Here is an 18,274-nt window from a genome sequence, read left to right as displayed (position 1 = left end):
CCTTCTCTCCCGGCGGTGTAGAGCGCAGAGCAGCAGCGGCGGCGGCGTCACCGGTCGGAGCGGCTGAGCAGCAGCAGCTATTTCTCCCACTTCCTTGGTTACTGCCGCTGCCACCAGCAACAGCAGACACTCCTTTATTGTCACAGACACACACACACAATGTTGGGCCTAATCCACTTACGTCGAGCTGGCTGGCTGCTGCATTATATGTATGCATTCCTCAGATACTTCCCCTAGGTACAAATTCTCCTATCCATGTGAGAAATCCAGCTAAATGCCTATAAAAAGGCACAAATTACCTCTTCCTTCCATCTTGTTCATGTCCTTCTTTTCTGTCCTGCTTCAGGTCAGCACAATGATGCCCGTATGAACCTGGCCATCGCCCTCAGTGCCGCCCGCTATGGCGCCGCCATCGCAAACTACACCGAGGTGATTCACCTGCTGAAGAAAAAGGACCCACAGAGCGGCAGAGAGAAGGTGTGCGGTGCCCGCTGCAGGGACGTCATCACAGGTGAGGGACGCGGGCGGCGAGATGGCGCTCTAAAGTTTAATTTTTTCCATCCGAAAGTGTCTCTGAGCTCCTAAAGCACAGGTTAGAAAGATCATCCTGACCCTGAAGGTTTAGACTTCCTCCAACACCATAAAAAGAGAAGATGAAATAATCATTTAAAAAGGCCAAGCTGTGTTGTGCCGCTTCAAACTGTTTCATCAGTCTACATGGAGACTGACATTAAAAAAGCTTTTTAAACATTAGGATTAAATATGAAAAATCCCTGGAAGTGAGGATGGAAAGACTCAGATCTATATCTGCTATATACCTGAAGACCACCATGTAACCATAACAACGGCATGTGCATTTAATCTCTTTCTTTTAACTTCTCATTAACACCATAGAGCCAGGGTTAATAACTTGAGTTCACTCTTCTCGCTTTTTGGAAAAACATGTCATATTGAGCTCAAATACGCCGCCTATGGTGGGAGCGGGAAAATCAGAAACACCCAATTTCACCTTCACTGTGGATTGTTGTTTTTTTCTCCCACTCATTCATCACCTTTCAGGTTTCTTGTAAGGCTCCTCCATTCATAGATGTTCTTTACCTTTTCACGTAAATGGCCTCCTTGACTCTCCTCAGGCTCAGTCTTTCAGAATTTACTTACCTGGATGATTGAGCATGCATCAAGATGTATTTGCAAGTAGTATCACCTTGTCACCTTGCCTGAACATCTAGAACTACAGTGTCACATGTTCAAAATGGCAGACAAGTTGAAGCCAATCATTTGCATGATTGCAAAAACTGAATTCCACGTCTAATTGGCTTTCGCTTTATTTGCGTGTGGCGTCGGCTCAGGAGGTAGAGCAGGTCATGTCTTCCTCCTGTGCATCCATCAGAGTGTGAGCATGTAAATGTTAGGTTCAAAGCACTCAGACGTAGGAAAAAACCACTTCTGTAAATGTGTGTCAAAGGGTCAGTGACGCTTCTATTAAGAGGCGCTCAAACAGAGGAGAAAAGCGCTACAATTAGAGCCAAATATTTGTGCACTGCAGTCCACAGAGAAGTTAAAATATAAATAAAAAAGTCTCATCGTGTCCAGCTGTAGCCCTCCAGGTCATTAATAACAGTTATATTATCAACTACAAGCCTTACATTAGATTATTAATGAATAAGTTATAGTAATACTTCAAAGCTGATGAAGGAAATTCACATTATCTTGTTGCTGTTTTTATTGTTTCTGCATCTGATGTTTTCTGCTGCTATATCTACGGCTTCCTTTTATTTGAGTTATGTATTGTTCTTAACGACCATGAAGGCTTCTAAAAGGATTTGTTTTAGGTAAATGCATTATTGTAAATGTAAGTAGAAATGAATGTGTATAGCAAATAATATATACACAGGCAGGACGGTGCTGCAGGGGTGTGAAATAAAAAAGGAAAAACTTAATTTAATTGTGATAAGAAGCTGCTGTTTGCATTAAGAAGTCAGTGAACGGTTCCTCCCACATTATTGTTTGCTTATTTTTTGTATTTGATGTCTCTCTTAATCGAATCTGTCAACGTCTCGCTCGTCTTCACAGGGCAGGAATTTGACGTGAGGGCCAAGTGTGTGATCAACGCCACCGGACCGTTCACAGACGCTCTGAGGAAGATGGACAACCAGGAGGCCTCGAACATCTGCCAGCCCAGTGCTGGAGTTCACATCGTCATCCCCGGATACTACAGGTCTGACATAATAATGCCAAAAACAACCAAAGCTGTTCCTGTTGTTTTCTTTTTCTCTTCCATTAACATGTATAGTAGTTCCTGTGTTTTCTCATTCCTGTGTGTAAATACTAAGCTAGCCAAACTATTATCTGACCTCCGCCTACATACATAGGACAATCTTCTCCGGTTAAGATACAGCCGAGTGGCAGAGTGGTTTTGTTGAAGTCGGAGGTTTTAAAGTTCAGCTAAGCTTATTGAGTGAAACCCGAGGGAGCGCGAGCCCTTTGAACAGAAATGCCAACCACCTAATTTTCTTCCTCCTGCTCACTTATTCTCATCTTCCTCCTGCTGCTATCTACCCCCCACCCACATACTCCCGTGCCTCCTCTACCTCCTCCATATCTGTGTTCATTTGTCTCCTGCTCAGTTTGGCCCTCATCTCCTCATTTTTAGTGCCACCATTCCTTCTTTTCCTGCTGTTTTCCTCAATTTTTTTGCGCCACTCTCCTTTTTTATTTCAATAAACTGCACAGACTCCTGCTACTTCTATTACGAGTGGTATATTTAATAATAAGAAATCCTCTTTTTTTCCCTTCTCCTTGGCACAGTCCTGACAACATGGGTCTCCTCGATCCAGCCACCAGCGATGGTCGTGTCATCTTCTTCCTGCCGTGGGAGAACATGACCATCGCCGGAACAACCGACACCCCCACTAGCGTGACAGCCCACCCAATCCCAGGGGAGGACGACATCAACTTCATCCTGAGGGAGGTCCGCAATTATCTCAGCCCTGATGTAGAAGGTACAGGAGCGCTTTGTGATGAACTTTTGAGTAGCCTGCTTTTTATTTTGTACCAAGTGTCTGCTTCACATGGAGCCGCATGCTTATATGGTGACTGAATCTGCAGCTTTAAAGGGTTTTTTTAATTACTGACTCACAGGTTTGGGCATTCAGTGGTGCATTGGGGTAGGGTAGGTAATCGTAATCTCATCTTTTGGGTAGAGCAGCGAGTTTCTAGTCAGAAAGATTGCTCTTAAGGGTCTTAAATTAAATCTTGTTGTGCTTGGAGTCCCTCAGGGATTCATTCTTGGCCCACAGTTGTTTTTCTTTTTTAGCTCTATATTCTCCTCTTTGGCTCCTTCTTTAATAAACATGACATGGTGTGACATTTTTGTGTCTGCAGTGCGTCGAGGAGACGTGTTGGCAGCGTGGAGCGGCATACGTCCCCTAGTGACGGACCCCAGCTCCAAAGACACCCAGTCCATCTGCAGGAACCACATCGTCAGCATCAGTGACAGCGGACTGGTCACAATCGCTGGTGAGCTGGCCTTTATCTGTTTGATCATCTTCAATGAGAGGTACCTGTGATGGATTTTAAAACACAGCTTTGGTGTTCAGGTGGGAAATGGACCACCTACAGATCTATGGCTGAAGAGACCCTGGACTCAACAATTAAGGCCCACGGCCTCTCAGCTGACTCCTGCAAGACTGTTGGTCTGATGCTGGAGGGAGCCAAGGGGTGGACGCCGACCCTTTACATCCGCCTGGTGCAGGACTACGGCCTGGAGAAAGAGGTCAGATGTTACGTTACTGCAGCTGGTCATTAAAGCCTAATACTGTACTGTTTACTATTAAAGCTCAGCAGGTTTTTAAACACAGCTGCTGATCCATGGCTCTTTTCCTTTCATTTCCTCTGCTTCTGCTTTCCTTCTGTTACCGAGTCGCTTCCAGCAGTCCTACTCGGCAGGTTTTATACTTTATACATGTTAGCCTTAATTTCTCAAACAGTGGCCTTTTCTTACATTAACCCCAAAGCATACTAGGCCTTTATTTAAAGTTTCCTTCTGTTGTACATTTTATCAGACTTGCCAAAGAAGTGTGTCGTTGTGGACCGGAGAGTTGAGTTTCTTATGATTTTATGCTTTATGTGCAGTTTTGTTTCTTCTTTTGGCAAACTTATGATCCAAGCTGCAAAAAACTGATAAATAAGCCCCATACTTTACCACCACATCTTCAAATCTCTTCTTATGCTACATCTGTTTATTGTGAATTACCCAACAGTGGGACTAATATAGACCATCTTATCTTATCTTAGCTTGCATTTGAGCATCAGTCTAAACCTTGAAAATGTTAAATTGATATATAGGTGCCTTTTGTCCTTTACAATTATAGCTGGTTCATCGATGAAGCTCTACTTCTGATTGTTGTCAAAATGCAACACTCTCTGATGTTTTCATATTAACAGTTTTCATTTAAAAGGCTGAAAGACTTTTATCTGAAAAGTTCGGTAAAATGGCAAAGTCAAACTTGTGAAGCTGTACTGATGGAAGAGGAAGAACTAGAGGTCAGGGAAACATTCACCAGTTCCTTTTTCCGCCTTTGATTGTCTAATTAGTGAGCTCATGTGAACTGTAGCCTCAGTTTCCTGTTTGTAGTTGACAGACGTGTCACCCGGTGTGGTCTTCTGCTGCTGATGAGACGCTCCTCTGTATAGCTTGGTTGTAACAAGTGGTTATTTGCGTTACTGTTGTCTTCCTAACAGCTCGAAGCGGGCTGAGCATTCTCTTCTGACCTCTAGCATTGTTTTCACCCAGATTAGTGAAGCTCACAGACTATTTTCTCTTTTTCAGATTGTTCTAGAACTCTAGAGATGGTTGCGTGGGAAAATCCCAGCATATCAGCAGCTTCTGAAAGTCCAACAACCCTGCCATGTTTAAAGTTGCTTAAATCACCATCTTCTTCCTCTTTCTGATGCTTTTTGAACGTAGCTCATCATCTTGATAATGTCCAGATTCCTAAATACACTCAGTTGCTACCATGTAATTGGCAGACTGGATGTTTGTGTTAATGGGAAGTTAAAAAAGTATACCTAATGAAGTGGCTGGTGAGTGTACAAATAAGTGTCTGACTTTAATGAGTGTGGATCTCTCTGCCACTGAGATGAATGGCGGTTTATATTTAAAGCCACATCTTCCAGGTTTGTTTTCAGACCAATCAATGAGATTACTGCTTCATTAAGAAAAGTTTGGGAATGCGTAGCTACTGTACACACTGGCTGAGACAGCCGTGTACAAACCGAGCTGTAACCGCAGCTCTCGCAGACACATTCGGTGTCTTCTCCACCAGATGCTGACATTAAAGCTGCTGCTGTAACAAAGCTGACATTTCCACTACACAAAAGACTGGACACGAGTTACAACGCACTGTGTGCTGTCCAATTTACCAGTGGCATTAAGCAAAGGCACATCGACTCACATCAGCTTCCCAGCGTCTTTCTGATAATTAGCCTGCTCGTTTTCATTAAGCGCAATAGAACATAGTTTTATAAGGAAAAAGGAGTCCTGCGCTGAGTGCCTGCAGTAAACGTACTCCTCATTAGGGGCCTCAGCTCCGGTTGTTCTGGTTGTTCTCTGAAATATTCCTAAAAGGTCACTGTTGGTATTTGGACAGCGTTTGCCCTTTCACACGATCAGCAGGCCAACGATCTGAATAGCAAATAACCTGTTGTGTTCTGTAAACATGTGACACCTCATTGACAAAGCGGCGCTATCGTTTGTCGTTTAACTCAGAAGAGGTGAAATCGATCATCTGAATACCAGCAGCTGCAAGTTTACATAATTTAAACTATTGAAAGGACTTAAACGTGCGTTTAAAAGCAGAAGCATTTTTATTGTTTAACTCCTTAATTGTGTGTAACGTCTGTTAAAATCAGTCTTCAGTTTAAAAGTGAAATATTTGGTTGATGGACAGTGCTGAATCTGTTAATATCAGGGTGTTTTTCTCTAATTTTGTATTAAAACTATGTTCTTTGGACTCTTGGTTAAACACAACAGACAATTTAACAGTTAATCTAACAGTTTTTGCTATTTTCTGACCTTTTTTAAAAACATGCTGTTAAAGAGGACAGAAAACTAAATAATTCTAAATAAATTAATCAATAAATTAAGTAAATACAAACATTTATTCGGGGAGGGAATTGAAAAATAATTTCTATACATACTATTCAAATTTTAATTAAGGCTACAGCTGTTTTTCCAGATTTGATATTTTTAATTTTTATTCTACATTTTCTATATTTTTTGTATTTCCCAATTCATGTATTTATTTATGTATTTATGCTCAGTTTTACTACAGTTATTTAGTTTAGTTTTAGTTTACAACATTAATTTATAGATAAATTTAATGTATTTAATATATATAATGTATTTATTTAGTGTATTCACTCACACAGTTTTTATATTTATGTTTTTAGTTCTGCAAATCAATTTACGTAGTTTTACATTAATCTAATTAATTCTCTATTTTGCATCATATATACTTCAACATTTACTTAATGATTTATTTATTTTTACATTTATCTTCATTTATACTCAGTCAGTCTTTGAAAGTTATTTAGATAGTTTTGCATCACAACTAATGTTGTAACTGTAGATATTAATTAATTAATTAATTAATTAATTGTTCTGTTTTTGCATTTACATATTATTTCTCCATATGAATTTATGTAGCTATCTAATTATTTCTATATTTTACATTTATATGTATCTATTTACTTATTCAGACTTGTGCCATTATTGCTCATTCTTTCACTGGCGGCTGGGAAAACTAACCAAGAGCAAATAGATTTTTAGAATAATGGACTTATATGTTGTAGGAGGGATAACAGGAATTATACATTCACACGCTTATTATACACACACTGAATTCAGCTTATTTGGGTTTTTCCAAATAGCCCCCCCCCCCCCCCCCCCCCCCCCCCACATTATTTAACCTTTATAGCAATATGCCATTAACAGTGGAGGGAAACAACGGGAGTAGCCATGTGAAAGTCACTGTTAAACTCTGTTTACAAATGTATTAATCAGTCAGTATAAGAGGTGTTGGTCTTTTTTTCCTCATGTAAGAAATGACTTGTAATATTCTTACTGATGCTGCTTATGTATTTCTCATAAATGTTCAGCTAATGACTTTATATAAAAGCTCCTATGACAAGGATGGTAAAAACGTTTAGATATAAAAAGCAGTTTAGTGTAAATTATATATTTAGGAAAATCAAATTATAAACCTTAATGAGACTTTGTTCTGGCAGATGTAAGAAAAAAAACAAAAAAAAAAGGTCCTAATGAGTGAATAATGTATTCATTTTAATGAAAGCTTTATCAGTGAATAACAGTTGGGTCACATGTTTCGATGTAACTAAACAGTCAATAAATTTCTAATAAGTGCTTCTGATTATCCAATAATTTAATCCTGTTATTAACACAGTTTAAATTATGTGTTTGGGGGTTGACTACACAAATTCAGGCAGTCTTATTGCTTTAGTTTCACCTTAGTGTTTATGCATGTCCCTGTAATTTATGACCTTTGATAATTGTTTGAGTAATTGAGTAATGGTGTTTTATCACAGTCCTGGTGATTTTGCTTTGGTATACATTTCTAAACATGTTTTCCGGGCAGAAAACCTCTGATTAGCATTATTATTAACATAAATTAATATAAAATCTATTTATTTAAGTAAGTATTTATATCGTTCTCTGGCACAGGTCGCTCAACACCTGGCCTCCACGTATGGGGGAAGGGCATTCGACGTTGCCAAAATGGCTCAGGTCACCGGGCAGAGATGGCCGATCGTCGGGAAAAGATTGGTGTCTGAATTCCCGTACATCGAGAGCGAGGTAAAGTGGGACTGTTATGTAAACGGTTAAAGTCCCAGCTGTGTGTCTGAAGAGTGTCTGAGAGCTTCTCGTCTTTTTCAGGTGCTATATGCGATTAAGGAGTACGCCTGCACCGCCATCGATGTCATCGCCCGGCGAACTCGCCTGGGCTTCCTGAATGTGCAGGCGGCTGACGAGGCGCTCCCACGTATCGTCCAGATCATGGGCAAAGAACTGGACTGGAGTCAGGAGAAGAGGACGGTACGGGTTTACAACTCTTGATGTTTTTAACCCTTTAACATTCACCAGGTCACCGTTTGGTATGGTTAGATTTACAGAATCGTCCACATAGAGAGGCTTATTTTAAAAAAATACGCACGGCAATATGTCTGTGAAGGTTCTCAGTCATCCAGGTCATCGTAGTCAAAGGAGCTTGCAAAGAAAAGCGTCTGGAATTCTTTAAGTTGCTTGAAGACGTTTCACCTCTCATTCAAGAAGCTTCTTGGATGAGAATGTCTTCACAGACATTAAAAAAAAGGAAATATAAGGCCCACATCTTCTACTGAAAGTGTGCTTATGGTTAAAACATAACCTAACTCTATTTCTAAAACTGTCACCAGCATCCTGAGGTGCATGTCTGCAGGTTAAAAGGACGTGCACTGATGGGATTACACTTGTTTTATTCCCCTGGCTTCTGCATAAAGCTTTAATCCCTGGTGGGTTTCTCAAGTTGGGGCAGGGATTCGTTTTTGATCAAAGTACAATGGAAAGGTCCACACCCTTTGCTCTTTCATAGAGGAGGCTCTGTGCATGCATGAAAGTTGAGCTATTTTAGGCCTTTATTGTTAACCAGCAGAAGTAGTGGGAGAATAGCTCATAAACAAGTCGGTTAATCATGCACCAAACAATCTGGTTTCTGGTTTTCCTTGTGTAAAAGTTGTTTCAGATCATCAAACAAAATTTAACGTTAGGCAAAGATAACCAGAGTAAATACAAAATGCAGTTTTTAAATGAAGATTTCATTTATTAAGGGAGAAACCGTATCCAAACTCACCTGGGCCTGTGTGAAGAAGTACATCATGAATTAACTGTATTAACCACATTTTTTGGAACCCTGACTTCAGTTTCTTCAGCTACATTAAGGCCTGATTACTGCCAGACGTGCTGAATCAAGAAATCACTTAAATAGAAAATGTGTGACAAAGTAAAGCTAAAAGATCTCAAACACCAACACAGCACATCACGATCTAAAGGAGCAGCTGACAAACAAAGTCAGTGACATCTATCAGTCTGGAAAAGGTTACAAAGCCATTTCTAAGGCTCAGGAACTCCAGTGAACCACAGTGAGAGACATTATCCACAATTGGAGGAAACTTGGAACAGTGGTGAAGCTTCCCAGGAGTGACCAGCCAACCAAAATTACTCCCAAGAGCTTCGATGACTCATCCAAGAGGCCACAAAAGAACATCTAACTCACTTGTCTCAGTTAAGGTCAAAGTTCATGATTCAACAATAAGAAAGAGACTGGGCAAAAATGGCGTCCATGGGAGAGTTCAAGGAGAAAACCACTGCTGACCAAAAAGATCACAAAGGCTCATCTCACATTTACCAAAAACATCTTGATGATCCCTTTTTTTAATTACAGTTTTTCATGTAATAAATTTAAAAGCTGCAGTTTGTATTTACTCAGACTTGCTAACTTCATCTAGTATTAAATTTGTTTGATTTGATTGATCAGGAAGGTGGAAGTCTGTACTTCCAGTACTGTGACAAAGTACTTTGTCACAGTACTGCAGCTCCAATGATCAGTTTTCCCAAAAAAAGCCTGTAACATCACCCCAAAATTTGGTATTGGTAATTCTTTGTCTGTGATTGAGAGATTTTAATCAGCATAGTCCTGGAGTATGTTTAACGAAACACAGATTAGAAAACACAGATTAGAAAACACAGATTAGAAAGTCTCCCTTCCAGGATGGGTGGAAGTTATGCAGCTATAATAAATAATTTCTCCTCCCTGTCACTGTCATGTGACAGTGACAGACTTTCTTTAGATTTGATGTGGTGGTCAGACACAAAGAGACTTTTGAAGATGTTATTTTGAGTTTTGAAAAACCAGGTGTTTTTCAGTGTTTTGAGGTTTGTTTAGAGCTAAAAGACCTGATGAATCAGGTAAACTAACGTCGAGCTGTGCATTTTTAGACAGCAGCTTGTATGAGTGACATGTAGCAAGCTGGAGAAAAAGTTTAGACACATTGTAGTGACCTCATTAGACATTAGATGCCTCATTTAATGTTATAACCTGAGTTACAGAGGGTCTGTGTGGATCTGTTTGTTCTGATTAAGGAGAAAATGACTCTGCTGATTAGTGTGGGCTCACTTTTTTTCCCTTTAAATCCAGGAGGAACTCGAGGCAGCGAGGAAGTTCCTGTATCATGAGATGGGCTACAGGTCTCGCTCTGAGCAAATAACCAAGACGTCTGAGATTAACCTGGACAACCATGAAGTAGCCAGGTAGTGCTTTTGAAAACGTCAGATAGTTCATTTAAGTTTCCTGATTGATGCATTTTTTTCTTTCTTAATCATGTTCCACATCGGTTATAGACTACTCAAAAAATTAAAGGAACACTTTAATGAGAGTATACCATCCAGTCAGTTTAACCTCTGGGATGTTGTTCTGGTCATTTAAGTGTCAGAGGGGCTTGTTAATGAGTTTCAGTTGCTTTGGTGTTAATGAAATGAACAACAAGTCCAGTAGACGTGTGACAATGAGACAAACCCCAACAAAGGAATGGTTTGCAGCTGGAGGGCACACATTTTTCCCTCTTCACTTTTTCTGACTGTTTTTTACTAGTTTTGTATTTGGCCAGTCTCTGTGTCACTACTGCTAGCATGAGACGATACCTGGACCCTACAGAGGTTGCACAGGTAGTCCAACTGCTCCAGGATGGCACATCAATACGTGCCATTGTCAGGTTTGTTGTGTCTCAGGAACACACAGGCAGTTACTGTAGGAGAGCTGGACAGGGCCATAGAAGGTCCTTAATCCATCAGCAGGACTGATATTTGCTCCTTTACGCTAGGAGGAACAGGATGAGCACTGTGAGAGCTACAAAATGACTTCCATTAGGTCACTAGTTTAAATGTTTCTGACCAAACAATCACAAACAGACTACATGAGGGTGACCTGAGGGCCTGATGTCCTGATGTCCTCCACGGTGCCAGGCAGTGGGCTCAGTGCTCACTGCCTGGCACTGTGGAGACTGATTGGCATTTGCCAAGGAATACCAGAATTGGCAGGTCCACCACAGGCACCGTGAGCTTTTCACAGATGAGAGCAGGTTCACCCTGAACTCGTGACAGATGCGAAAGTGTCTGGAAAAGCCGTGGAGAAAGTTGTGCTGTCTGTAGCATCGTTTAGCATGACCGGTTTGGTGATTGGTCAGGGGAGACATGTCCATAGAGGGGCACACAGACTCTGTGGTTCTTACTGAACCCCCACAGAGCAAATTTCAACTACAGGATTTCTGTCAAGTATTTAAATATTATTTTGTATAGTAATTTATGACCCTGATCATATTTAGGTTCGCGCTCATATTTTTCCTATAAGGGGAATATTTCTCCCCACTGTAAATTTTGTCAGTCTGTCTCTACAACTCCTCACATTTTTTTTGTTCGACTTGCTGGCTCTGATTATTACACAGCTAACAGACCCAGAACCAGATTCAGAGATTCTGGAGCAAATATTCAGGCTGTGGAAAAACTTGCTGCTTTCAGGGATAAAGGACCATGTTTGTGGCTCAGTTACCCAAATACTGTCTCTGGTACTGATCTCTGGTTGGATGAATTGGATGGAGTTGGCAACAGTTTCAGGCAATGCCCTTTTAAACTCTTTGAAGGATCTGGTAGAGCTGTGATACCAAAACTCCTCTATGTATAAAAGTAATATGAAAACATCTTAGATTACCTGTCATAGATAAATGAAACAGTACAGGGGTCATAAACACAAATGAAGCTATTAAATACTATAAGTATAAATAAAAAAGTATAAGTAGGTCATAAATGGTGGGTGAGGTGGTGGGTGAAAGGAGGAAAGTCAGGCCTTTTTTTATCCCGTTTGGGGAAAATACTTATTTTATTTATTTCAGTGCAGATGGTAGTAGTTACAACTTACTAACTGTTGCTGTTGCACCTCAAAGGCATTTCCAAACCAGCGAGTAATTAGAAGGTCAACACGCTTTTGAGGAAAGCATAACAGCCTCTAACAGCCACTGCTCGCTAGGGAAAAATGTTCATTCCCAAATACCAACCAGGGAATGAAAGCTAGAATTTAAGTAGTGGTTACTGGAGGCCATGTGGGTTTTTTGGGTCGTGGACTGGTTCCAGTGTTGGTCCTGAGCCAATGCTGGTTATGGTGTTGTATGCGCAACATCAACATGACGGTATTTGATCCACTGCTGTTGTTGTTGTCTGTTAATATCGCTGCTGTAAATCGGCTGTTACTGCTCGTGTGTCTGACAGGTACAAGAAGCGTTTCCATAAGTTTGACAAAGAGAGCAAAGGATTCATCACCACTGTTGACGTCCAGCGAGTTTTACAGGTGAGTTTTTCTCTCTCAGTCTTCACATATTTGTTACCCACAGCTGCATGTCATTGATCCCGAGTGCTGTGTTTCTCCTTCCCTGCAGAGCATCAATGTGCACATTGATGAAAACGCGCTCCATGAAATCCTTAATGAAGTGGACCTCAACAAGAACGGACAAGTCGAAATTGATGAATTCCTGCAGGTAGGCTCTAAGTACAGAGATGATCAGCAGCACTTAATTTTAAGTGCCTTCATTTAGCATCTGTAAGCACAAGACAGAAATCAGTTATCTGTGATCTGTTAATGGAGCAGCTGTGCACAATAAATGCTTAAACTAGCTTTGAGCTACGTGCTCTGAGTGGCCACTTTGTTAGGTACAGCTGTCTAATCAGCCAATCACAACTCAAAGGATTTGGGCATATAGACGTGCTTCATGCCTAAATGCATGCAAGGTATGCTCTTCTGCATACCTTGGTTGCAGTCAAGGTATGCAGAAGAGCATCTCCGAATGGACAGCATGTCACTTCGTTATATTAGCCAGTTTTCAGATTTTAATCCAGCAGAGCAGCTTTAGGATGCAGTGTAATGGAAGATTCTCATTTGCAAATCTGCAGTAACTGTGTGGTGCTATTATGTCAACATGGACTAAAATCTCGGAGAATTAAGCCAAAAGCGAGTCCGACCCAGTACTAGCAAGGTGTACCTAATGGAATGGCGGGTGATGTTACATAGAAACACGTCTTAAAGGTTTAGTTACAGCTTACAAATCCAAAATGCGGTGGTGGACTGGATTTTGGTTTTTTTTCTAGATTTTAGCAGGCAGTGAAAAAAGAAACAGCTGGAAATGGCTGTAATAAAAAAAAGTGGCTGGCTGTAATAATGCAAATTTATTTGTTTTCATTTGCAAAAATGCAGATTCATGGAAAAACTGAAAACTATTTGGATCGCAGATTTTCAGCTACATGATTTCCTGCAAACATTTAAATAATCTTAAAATATTATTGTATTTATATTTTAAACCTTTACAGGAAAATCGAAAATACCAGAACAAATTAAAATAAAATGCAAATAAAAATGATTTTTTTATGCACACATGCACAGTATGCAGTGTGGTGTGTGTCGTATAAGAGGGAGCATTAATGCCCAACACCTCTGTGAGTGTGCCTGCCCTTCTCAAACCAGCAGAGCAAACATGACTGAGGACGCAAAGGTGGGATAATGGAAGCCCTCAGGAGCGTGATCTATCACACACGGATTCAGCCTTTTTCTTTTTTGTTTTTTTTGTGGGAAATTGAGCCTGGAATTAACATGAATTCAGCCTGTAAGTGTACAAATCCAGTTTTTCTAATAGTAAGATCACCAAAAGTCAAAGGTTCAGTTCCTCCTCTCTTGCCTGTCATTTTCAGTATTTTTACCCTGATAAAGGATTCCTCCTCATACATGCAGGAGAGCTGGAACTTAAATTATCCTGTCGTTAAGAGAGAGAAAAAAAAAGAAAGACCTGTGTCCACCTGACAGATGAGTAAACATCCGCTGCTGCAAGCCGAGAGTGTGAAGTCTAAAGCAGCGGCAGGTCAGGCTAAATGAAGGTAATTAGAGAGGAGAGGCTCTGTCAGCGACTCATGTAATGAGGCCTGAGGAGTGTCCGGGGAGCCCACATGTCCGTCTGTCGCTAAATTACTTTCTCACTCGAGTCCAGAGAAGAGCCATTACAGAGGACTACCTTTGTTAGCGACCTATCTCTGCTGCAAGCGAGCCGATGTTCGGACAATAGAGAAGCTAAAAGTGAAAAGAGCTTCCTTTGTGATGACATCTGTATCTGTGCGTTTGTTCCTGCTTGCCTGACTTGCCATGTGAACAACAAACAGAAAGTAGTGTGGAGGAAATGGATCTTTTAACCCTCATACAAAACCTAACCCAGTTCTCCGATTAACGAAAATTATGGCCGGAGGTGGGAAATGAACTAAAAAGGTCCAAGAAGTGTTAAAGCTGAGCCAGGTGACTTTATCTGTGGTGGATAAGGAACAGGAGCAGCAGCCAGTGTGTTCTTCTGCTGCTGTAGAGATGCTCTTCTGCGTACTTTGGTTCTAACAAATGCTTATCTGAGTTAATGTTGCCTTCCTGCCAGCTCCCAGCAGTCCAGTCATTCTCCTCTGACCTCAGGGTTCAACAAGGTATTTTCACCTAGAGAACTGCTGCTCACTGGATGTTTTCTCTTTTTCAGAGCAATTCTCTCTAAAAAAAAACAAAACTAGAACTACGTGAGTGGGAAATCCCAGCAGATCAGCAGCTTCTGAAATACCAATAACCATGCCACATTTAAAGTTACTTAAATCCTCTTTTTTCTCCATTCTGTTGCACAGTTTGAAGTTCAGGAGGCCACCTTGACAATGTTTACATGCCTAAATGCACAGAGTCAGTGCCATGTGATCGGGTGATTAGATATCTTTTGTTAATGAAGTTAGCATAGATAAAGCTGCTTAGCAGAACATAAAGTCCTTAAAATAAAGGCATATTTGAACCAATTTAATAGAATTAATATAAGGAGTTTAAATATTTTTGTTTTGTGTCTAAATTTTTAGAAAAGAAAAAACAGTGAGAGCACGTTCTTCTTCTTTCTTGACACTAAGATTGAGAAGAATATATAATCATGTCAGAGAACATTAAAATTGTCTGCTTGTTTCCTGCCGTTGGAGAAGATTACATGACCTCATTTTCACATTAAAACAGTCGCACCTTGCTCAGCTTTAACACATGAAAACTAAAAATGGTTTCATCGTCTGCCTCTCAAACTCAGGGATGTGGAGGTGAGCTCTAAAGCCTTTCACTGCCAGGCAGGCGGTTTCCTCCTCGTCCTGCAGATAATTATTTCTGCCCGAGGAAAGCGGCCCGCCTCACTTTGACAGGTTAACCTTTCCCGCCGTTGTCCTACACGCCACGTACTCTGTTCTCTGCTGTTCCCTCCGCAGCTGATGAGCGCCGTGAAGAAGGGACACGTGTCGGACAGCCGCCTGGCCATTCTGATGAAAACTGCAGAGGAGACTCTGGATCAGAGGGAACCGGTGTCGGTGGACCGAAGCGGGGGCGGAGTCTGAGTTGGATGCCAAAAAAACCAACAAAAAAACAACCTTTAAAGGTGGTGATGACACAAAAAAAATATGCAAATGGAGCTATTTGAATGACAATATTGCAATCAAGCATGCAGCCGGATGAATTTGGACAAATCAAGCACTCCTGTGTGTTTTGGGTGAAACGGTATCTAATGATTGAGGCTGAGATGTGTCTGTTTATTTCATCTGTTATGTCCAAAGTCTTAACATCTGGTGCCTCAGACCACACACACAACATTTTATACTGTCTTTTTATGCAGCACTTTTAATACTTTGACGTTCTCTTTGTCCAGCACTCCTTGATTGACGCTGATTATTGTGTAAATACCATCTCCAGGTGGCTTTGCTTTATGCAACACAATTTACAGATAAATGTGAAGTTTCCTAGAAAAAGAAGGAAAAAAAAGCAATTTGGTTCCAGGTATTGAAAACAGAGCACTTCATTTACGTTTCTCAAAAATAATCACCCTTTTATTAAGTGAAAAAAGGTTTTAGCAGCTGCTTGAGGAAGATGCTTTCACCTTTTCAGGACGCCCGTTCTAGCTGTTGTTTAGTCATCGTACGTTAGCTGTATCAGTCTACTTGTATATGACTAAATGGTTGACAGGATGCGAGCAGCAGAATAAAAAGAAAAGAGAACTTGAATGTGCCACTTCAGCCAGAAGAGGCAAATATGCGAGGCTGAAGATGAAGAAAGCGGGTATTTGGTAATTGTAGTGGCAATTTAAACCAGTTTTGCTACCGAGGCGCTGCCAGAGACGTTTAATTGGTGAGGTCTTGATTGTCCGTTTCTAAAGTTATAGTTCAGCTGGGGCAAAATGTCCACATGAATCAAATACAATCAAACAAAATCCATTTGTGTATCCAATATATATCCATTAAATGTAGAGCGGGAAGAATCGATACATTGTAGTATCATGGCATTTTGTATGCTGATGTTGTATCGATACAGGGAGACCAAACATCTGTACTTTATTAGAAAATTAAAATACAACCGATATGTGATTTTCATTCATTTTAACAGTTAATATATTACAAGAAAAACAGACTGATAGCAAATTGACTCTGTCTTTTTTTAAGATTTTAATGACAACTTTATCTTATTGTTCAAAGCATACTGATATTGACAAATATTGAGGACATAAGTAGTGATAGTTTGTCACTGCTGTAATTAATTTAGTTTTATTTATTAGTTTTAATTTTGTTTTACATAGCACAAAATCACAAGAACGGTATTTTATACTGTAAACACTCTATAATCCATCTAATAATCCAGTCACTAATCAAACGACCCCCTATGAGTAAGCACTTGGTGACAGTGGAAAGGAAAAACTTCCTTATTAACATGAAAAAAAAACTTTGGCTAGCTTGGCTTAGCTTAGCATCAACTCTTGAAAAGGTGAAAAAGGCTAGTTTCTGTACTTCCAGAGCTCCTTGTTTATTCTGGAGATTTTTATTTGTGCAAAACTCCAAGTTAAAGATGACTTGTTTTAGGCAGGAGAATTTTTTGAATTTATTTTATGAGTGTTGCCATCAAATAAGGACAAAAGTCACCTCCAGCTTTTTGTAAAACTGGGCCTTTTAGCATAAGAGCCTTTAACATAATATAGTGTTTAAATGGAGCCGCTCTTACTTTTTCTTTTTTCTTTTTTAAAAAAAGAGAACATTTTTATTTTAATTAGCGCCAAATTTCCTTTTTTTATTTTTTATTTTATAATTTTTCTTCAAGGAAACTTCCTGGTAATAAGTGTTGGACCTTTAGACAAAACCTCAGTGATAGTTTCTGCGTGTCCTCTGATCTGTTAAAAGCACAAGTCAGGTGACGTTAAACATATTTAAAGTATTTCTTCAGCCAGGTTTTTGGGTTTTTTTCCTCTCAGATGAGTTATTTTTAGGCTCATCTGGGATCTGCTGTGTTTTCCATCTATTGCACTACTTCCATTACTGAGGTTTACATGAGGAGGTTTCCATCTTCAGCGCAACTGTTTTAGAACGCTGTCACTCTGATCTCCTCGTGTATATTTTTTATAAATATTTATTCTTTTTTTATCCGTGTCATTCTGCTCTTTCTGAGATTAAACAGGAAATTATAAAAACAGGATTTCAAAGGAACTATGAGTTATTTTTACTGGCTATAAGATTGAAGTTTGTTTTGTTTCTGTGCTTGAGGTCGAGAGCAAAGACCTGAATTAACGCTGTATTAACGCACATCCACCAAACTGTTGTGTAATCCTGCATGCAAGCTGATGATTTTTTTAATCATGTATCTGACGGAAATGAGATGTTTTTAAGTGTGGCATGCTTCGTGTGCAGACTTTGTCTGAGTGCAGTCGAAAGACAGTTCATTGTATGAATGTATGATGTGCCTTGTTCTGCCTATAACATGACACTCAGTCTTCTTTTTTCACAAAGCTACATGAGTTAAAACATGTTGAAAATGTAAAGACATTTATAAAACATTTATTACGTGAAAAAGTGGATTTTATGCCTGGTTTGTTGAAATAGAGACTTATTGATGGAAGTTGAAGGGTTATTATTAGTTATGGATAAGGGTCTTTTCTTTATGGAAGCCGATTATTTCACGTTTTAGTATAAAGATTGTTTGGCTGAAATGACTCCGCAGCACTGTCTTTCTGCATCTTAAGCCAGGATCTTTGTTGCTAAAGATAAAATTATTAGCTGTATGATGAACTTTTAAGGTTTCACAACACAAAACCTTTAAAATGT

General features: G+C 39.9%; 1 protein-coding gene and 1 long non-coding RNA gene across 5 annotated transcripts in view; both read left to right on the top strand.

Annotated features, from left to right (window-relative positions):
• Window positions 1-18,022, top strand: part of LOC146491615 (glycerol-3-phosphate dehydrogenase, mitochondrial-like) — a 34,492-nt gene extending 16,470 nt beyond the window's left edge. For all 4 annotated transcript variants that reach the window (XM_085152211.1, XM_085152213.1, XM_085152215.1 and 1 more), the window contains 11 exons: window positions 347-511; window positions 2,074-2,218; window positions 2,809-3,002; window positions 3,385-3,519; window positions 3,600-3,775; window positions 7,745-7,876; window positions 7,958-8,116; window positions 10,254-10,366; window positions 12,374-12,452; window positions 12,541-12,639; window positions 15,407-18,022. In XM_085152211.1, the coding sequence (XP_085008337.1) occupies window positions 347-511; window positions 2,074-2,218; window positions 2,809-3,002; window positions 3,385-3,519; window positions 3,600-3,775; window positions 7,745-7,876; window positions 7,958-8,116; window positions 10,254-10,366; window positions 12,374-12,452; window positions 12,541-12,639; window positions 15,407-15,532 (1,523 nt within the window). In that variant the 3' untranslated portion in view covers window positions 15,533-18,022. The remainder of the gene's footprint in view (window positions 1-346; window positions 512-2,073; window positions 2,219-2,808; window positions 3,003-3,384; window positions 3,520-3,599; window positions 3,776-7,744; window positions 7,877-7,957; window positions 8,117-10,253; window positions 10,367-12,373; window positions 12,453-12,540; window positions 12,640-15,406) is intronic.
• On the top strand, window positions 12,646-14,996 carry LOC146491616 (uncharacterized). The gene is made up of 2 exons (XR_014872497.1): window positions 12,646-12,889; window positions 12,924-14,996. It is a non-coding gene; the product is annotated as an uncharacterized LOC146491616 (long non-coding RNA).
• Window positions 18,023-18,274: the final 252 nt, after the last annotated feature.

The sequence above is a fragment of the Neolamprologus multifasciatus genome, chromosome 23 (genome assembly GCF_963576455.1).
Source record: "Neolamprologus multifasciatus chromosome 23, fNeoMul1.2, whole genome shotgun sequence".
Lineage (NCBI taxonomy): Eukaryota > Metazoa > Chordata > Actinopteri > Cichliformes > Cichlidae > Neolamprologus > Neolamprologus multifasciatus.
The sequence above is the reverse complement of the archived record's forward strand: the minus strand, read 5'-3'. Positions and strand labels throughout refer to the sequence as shown.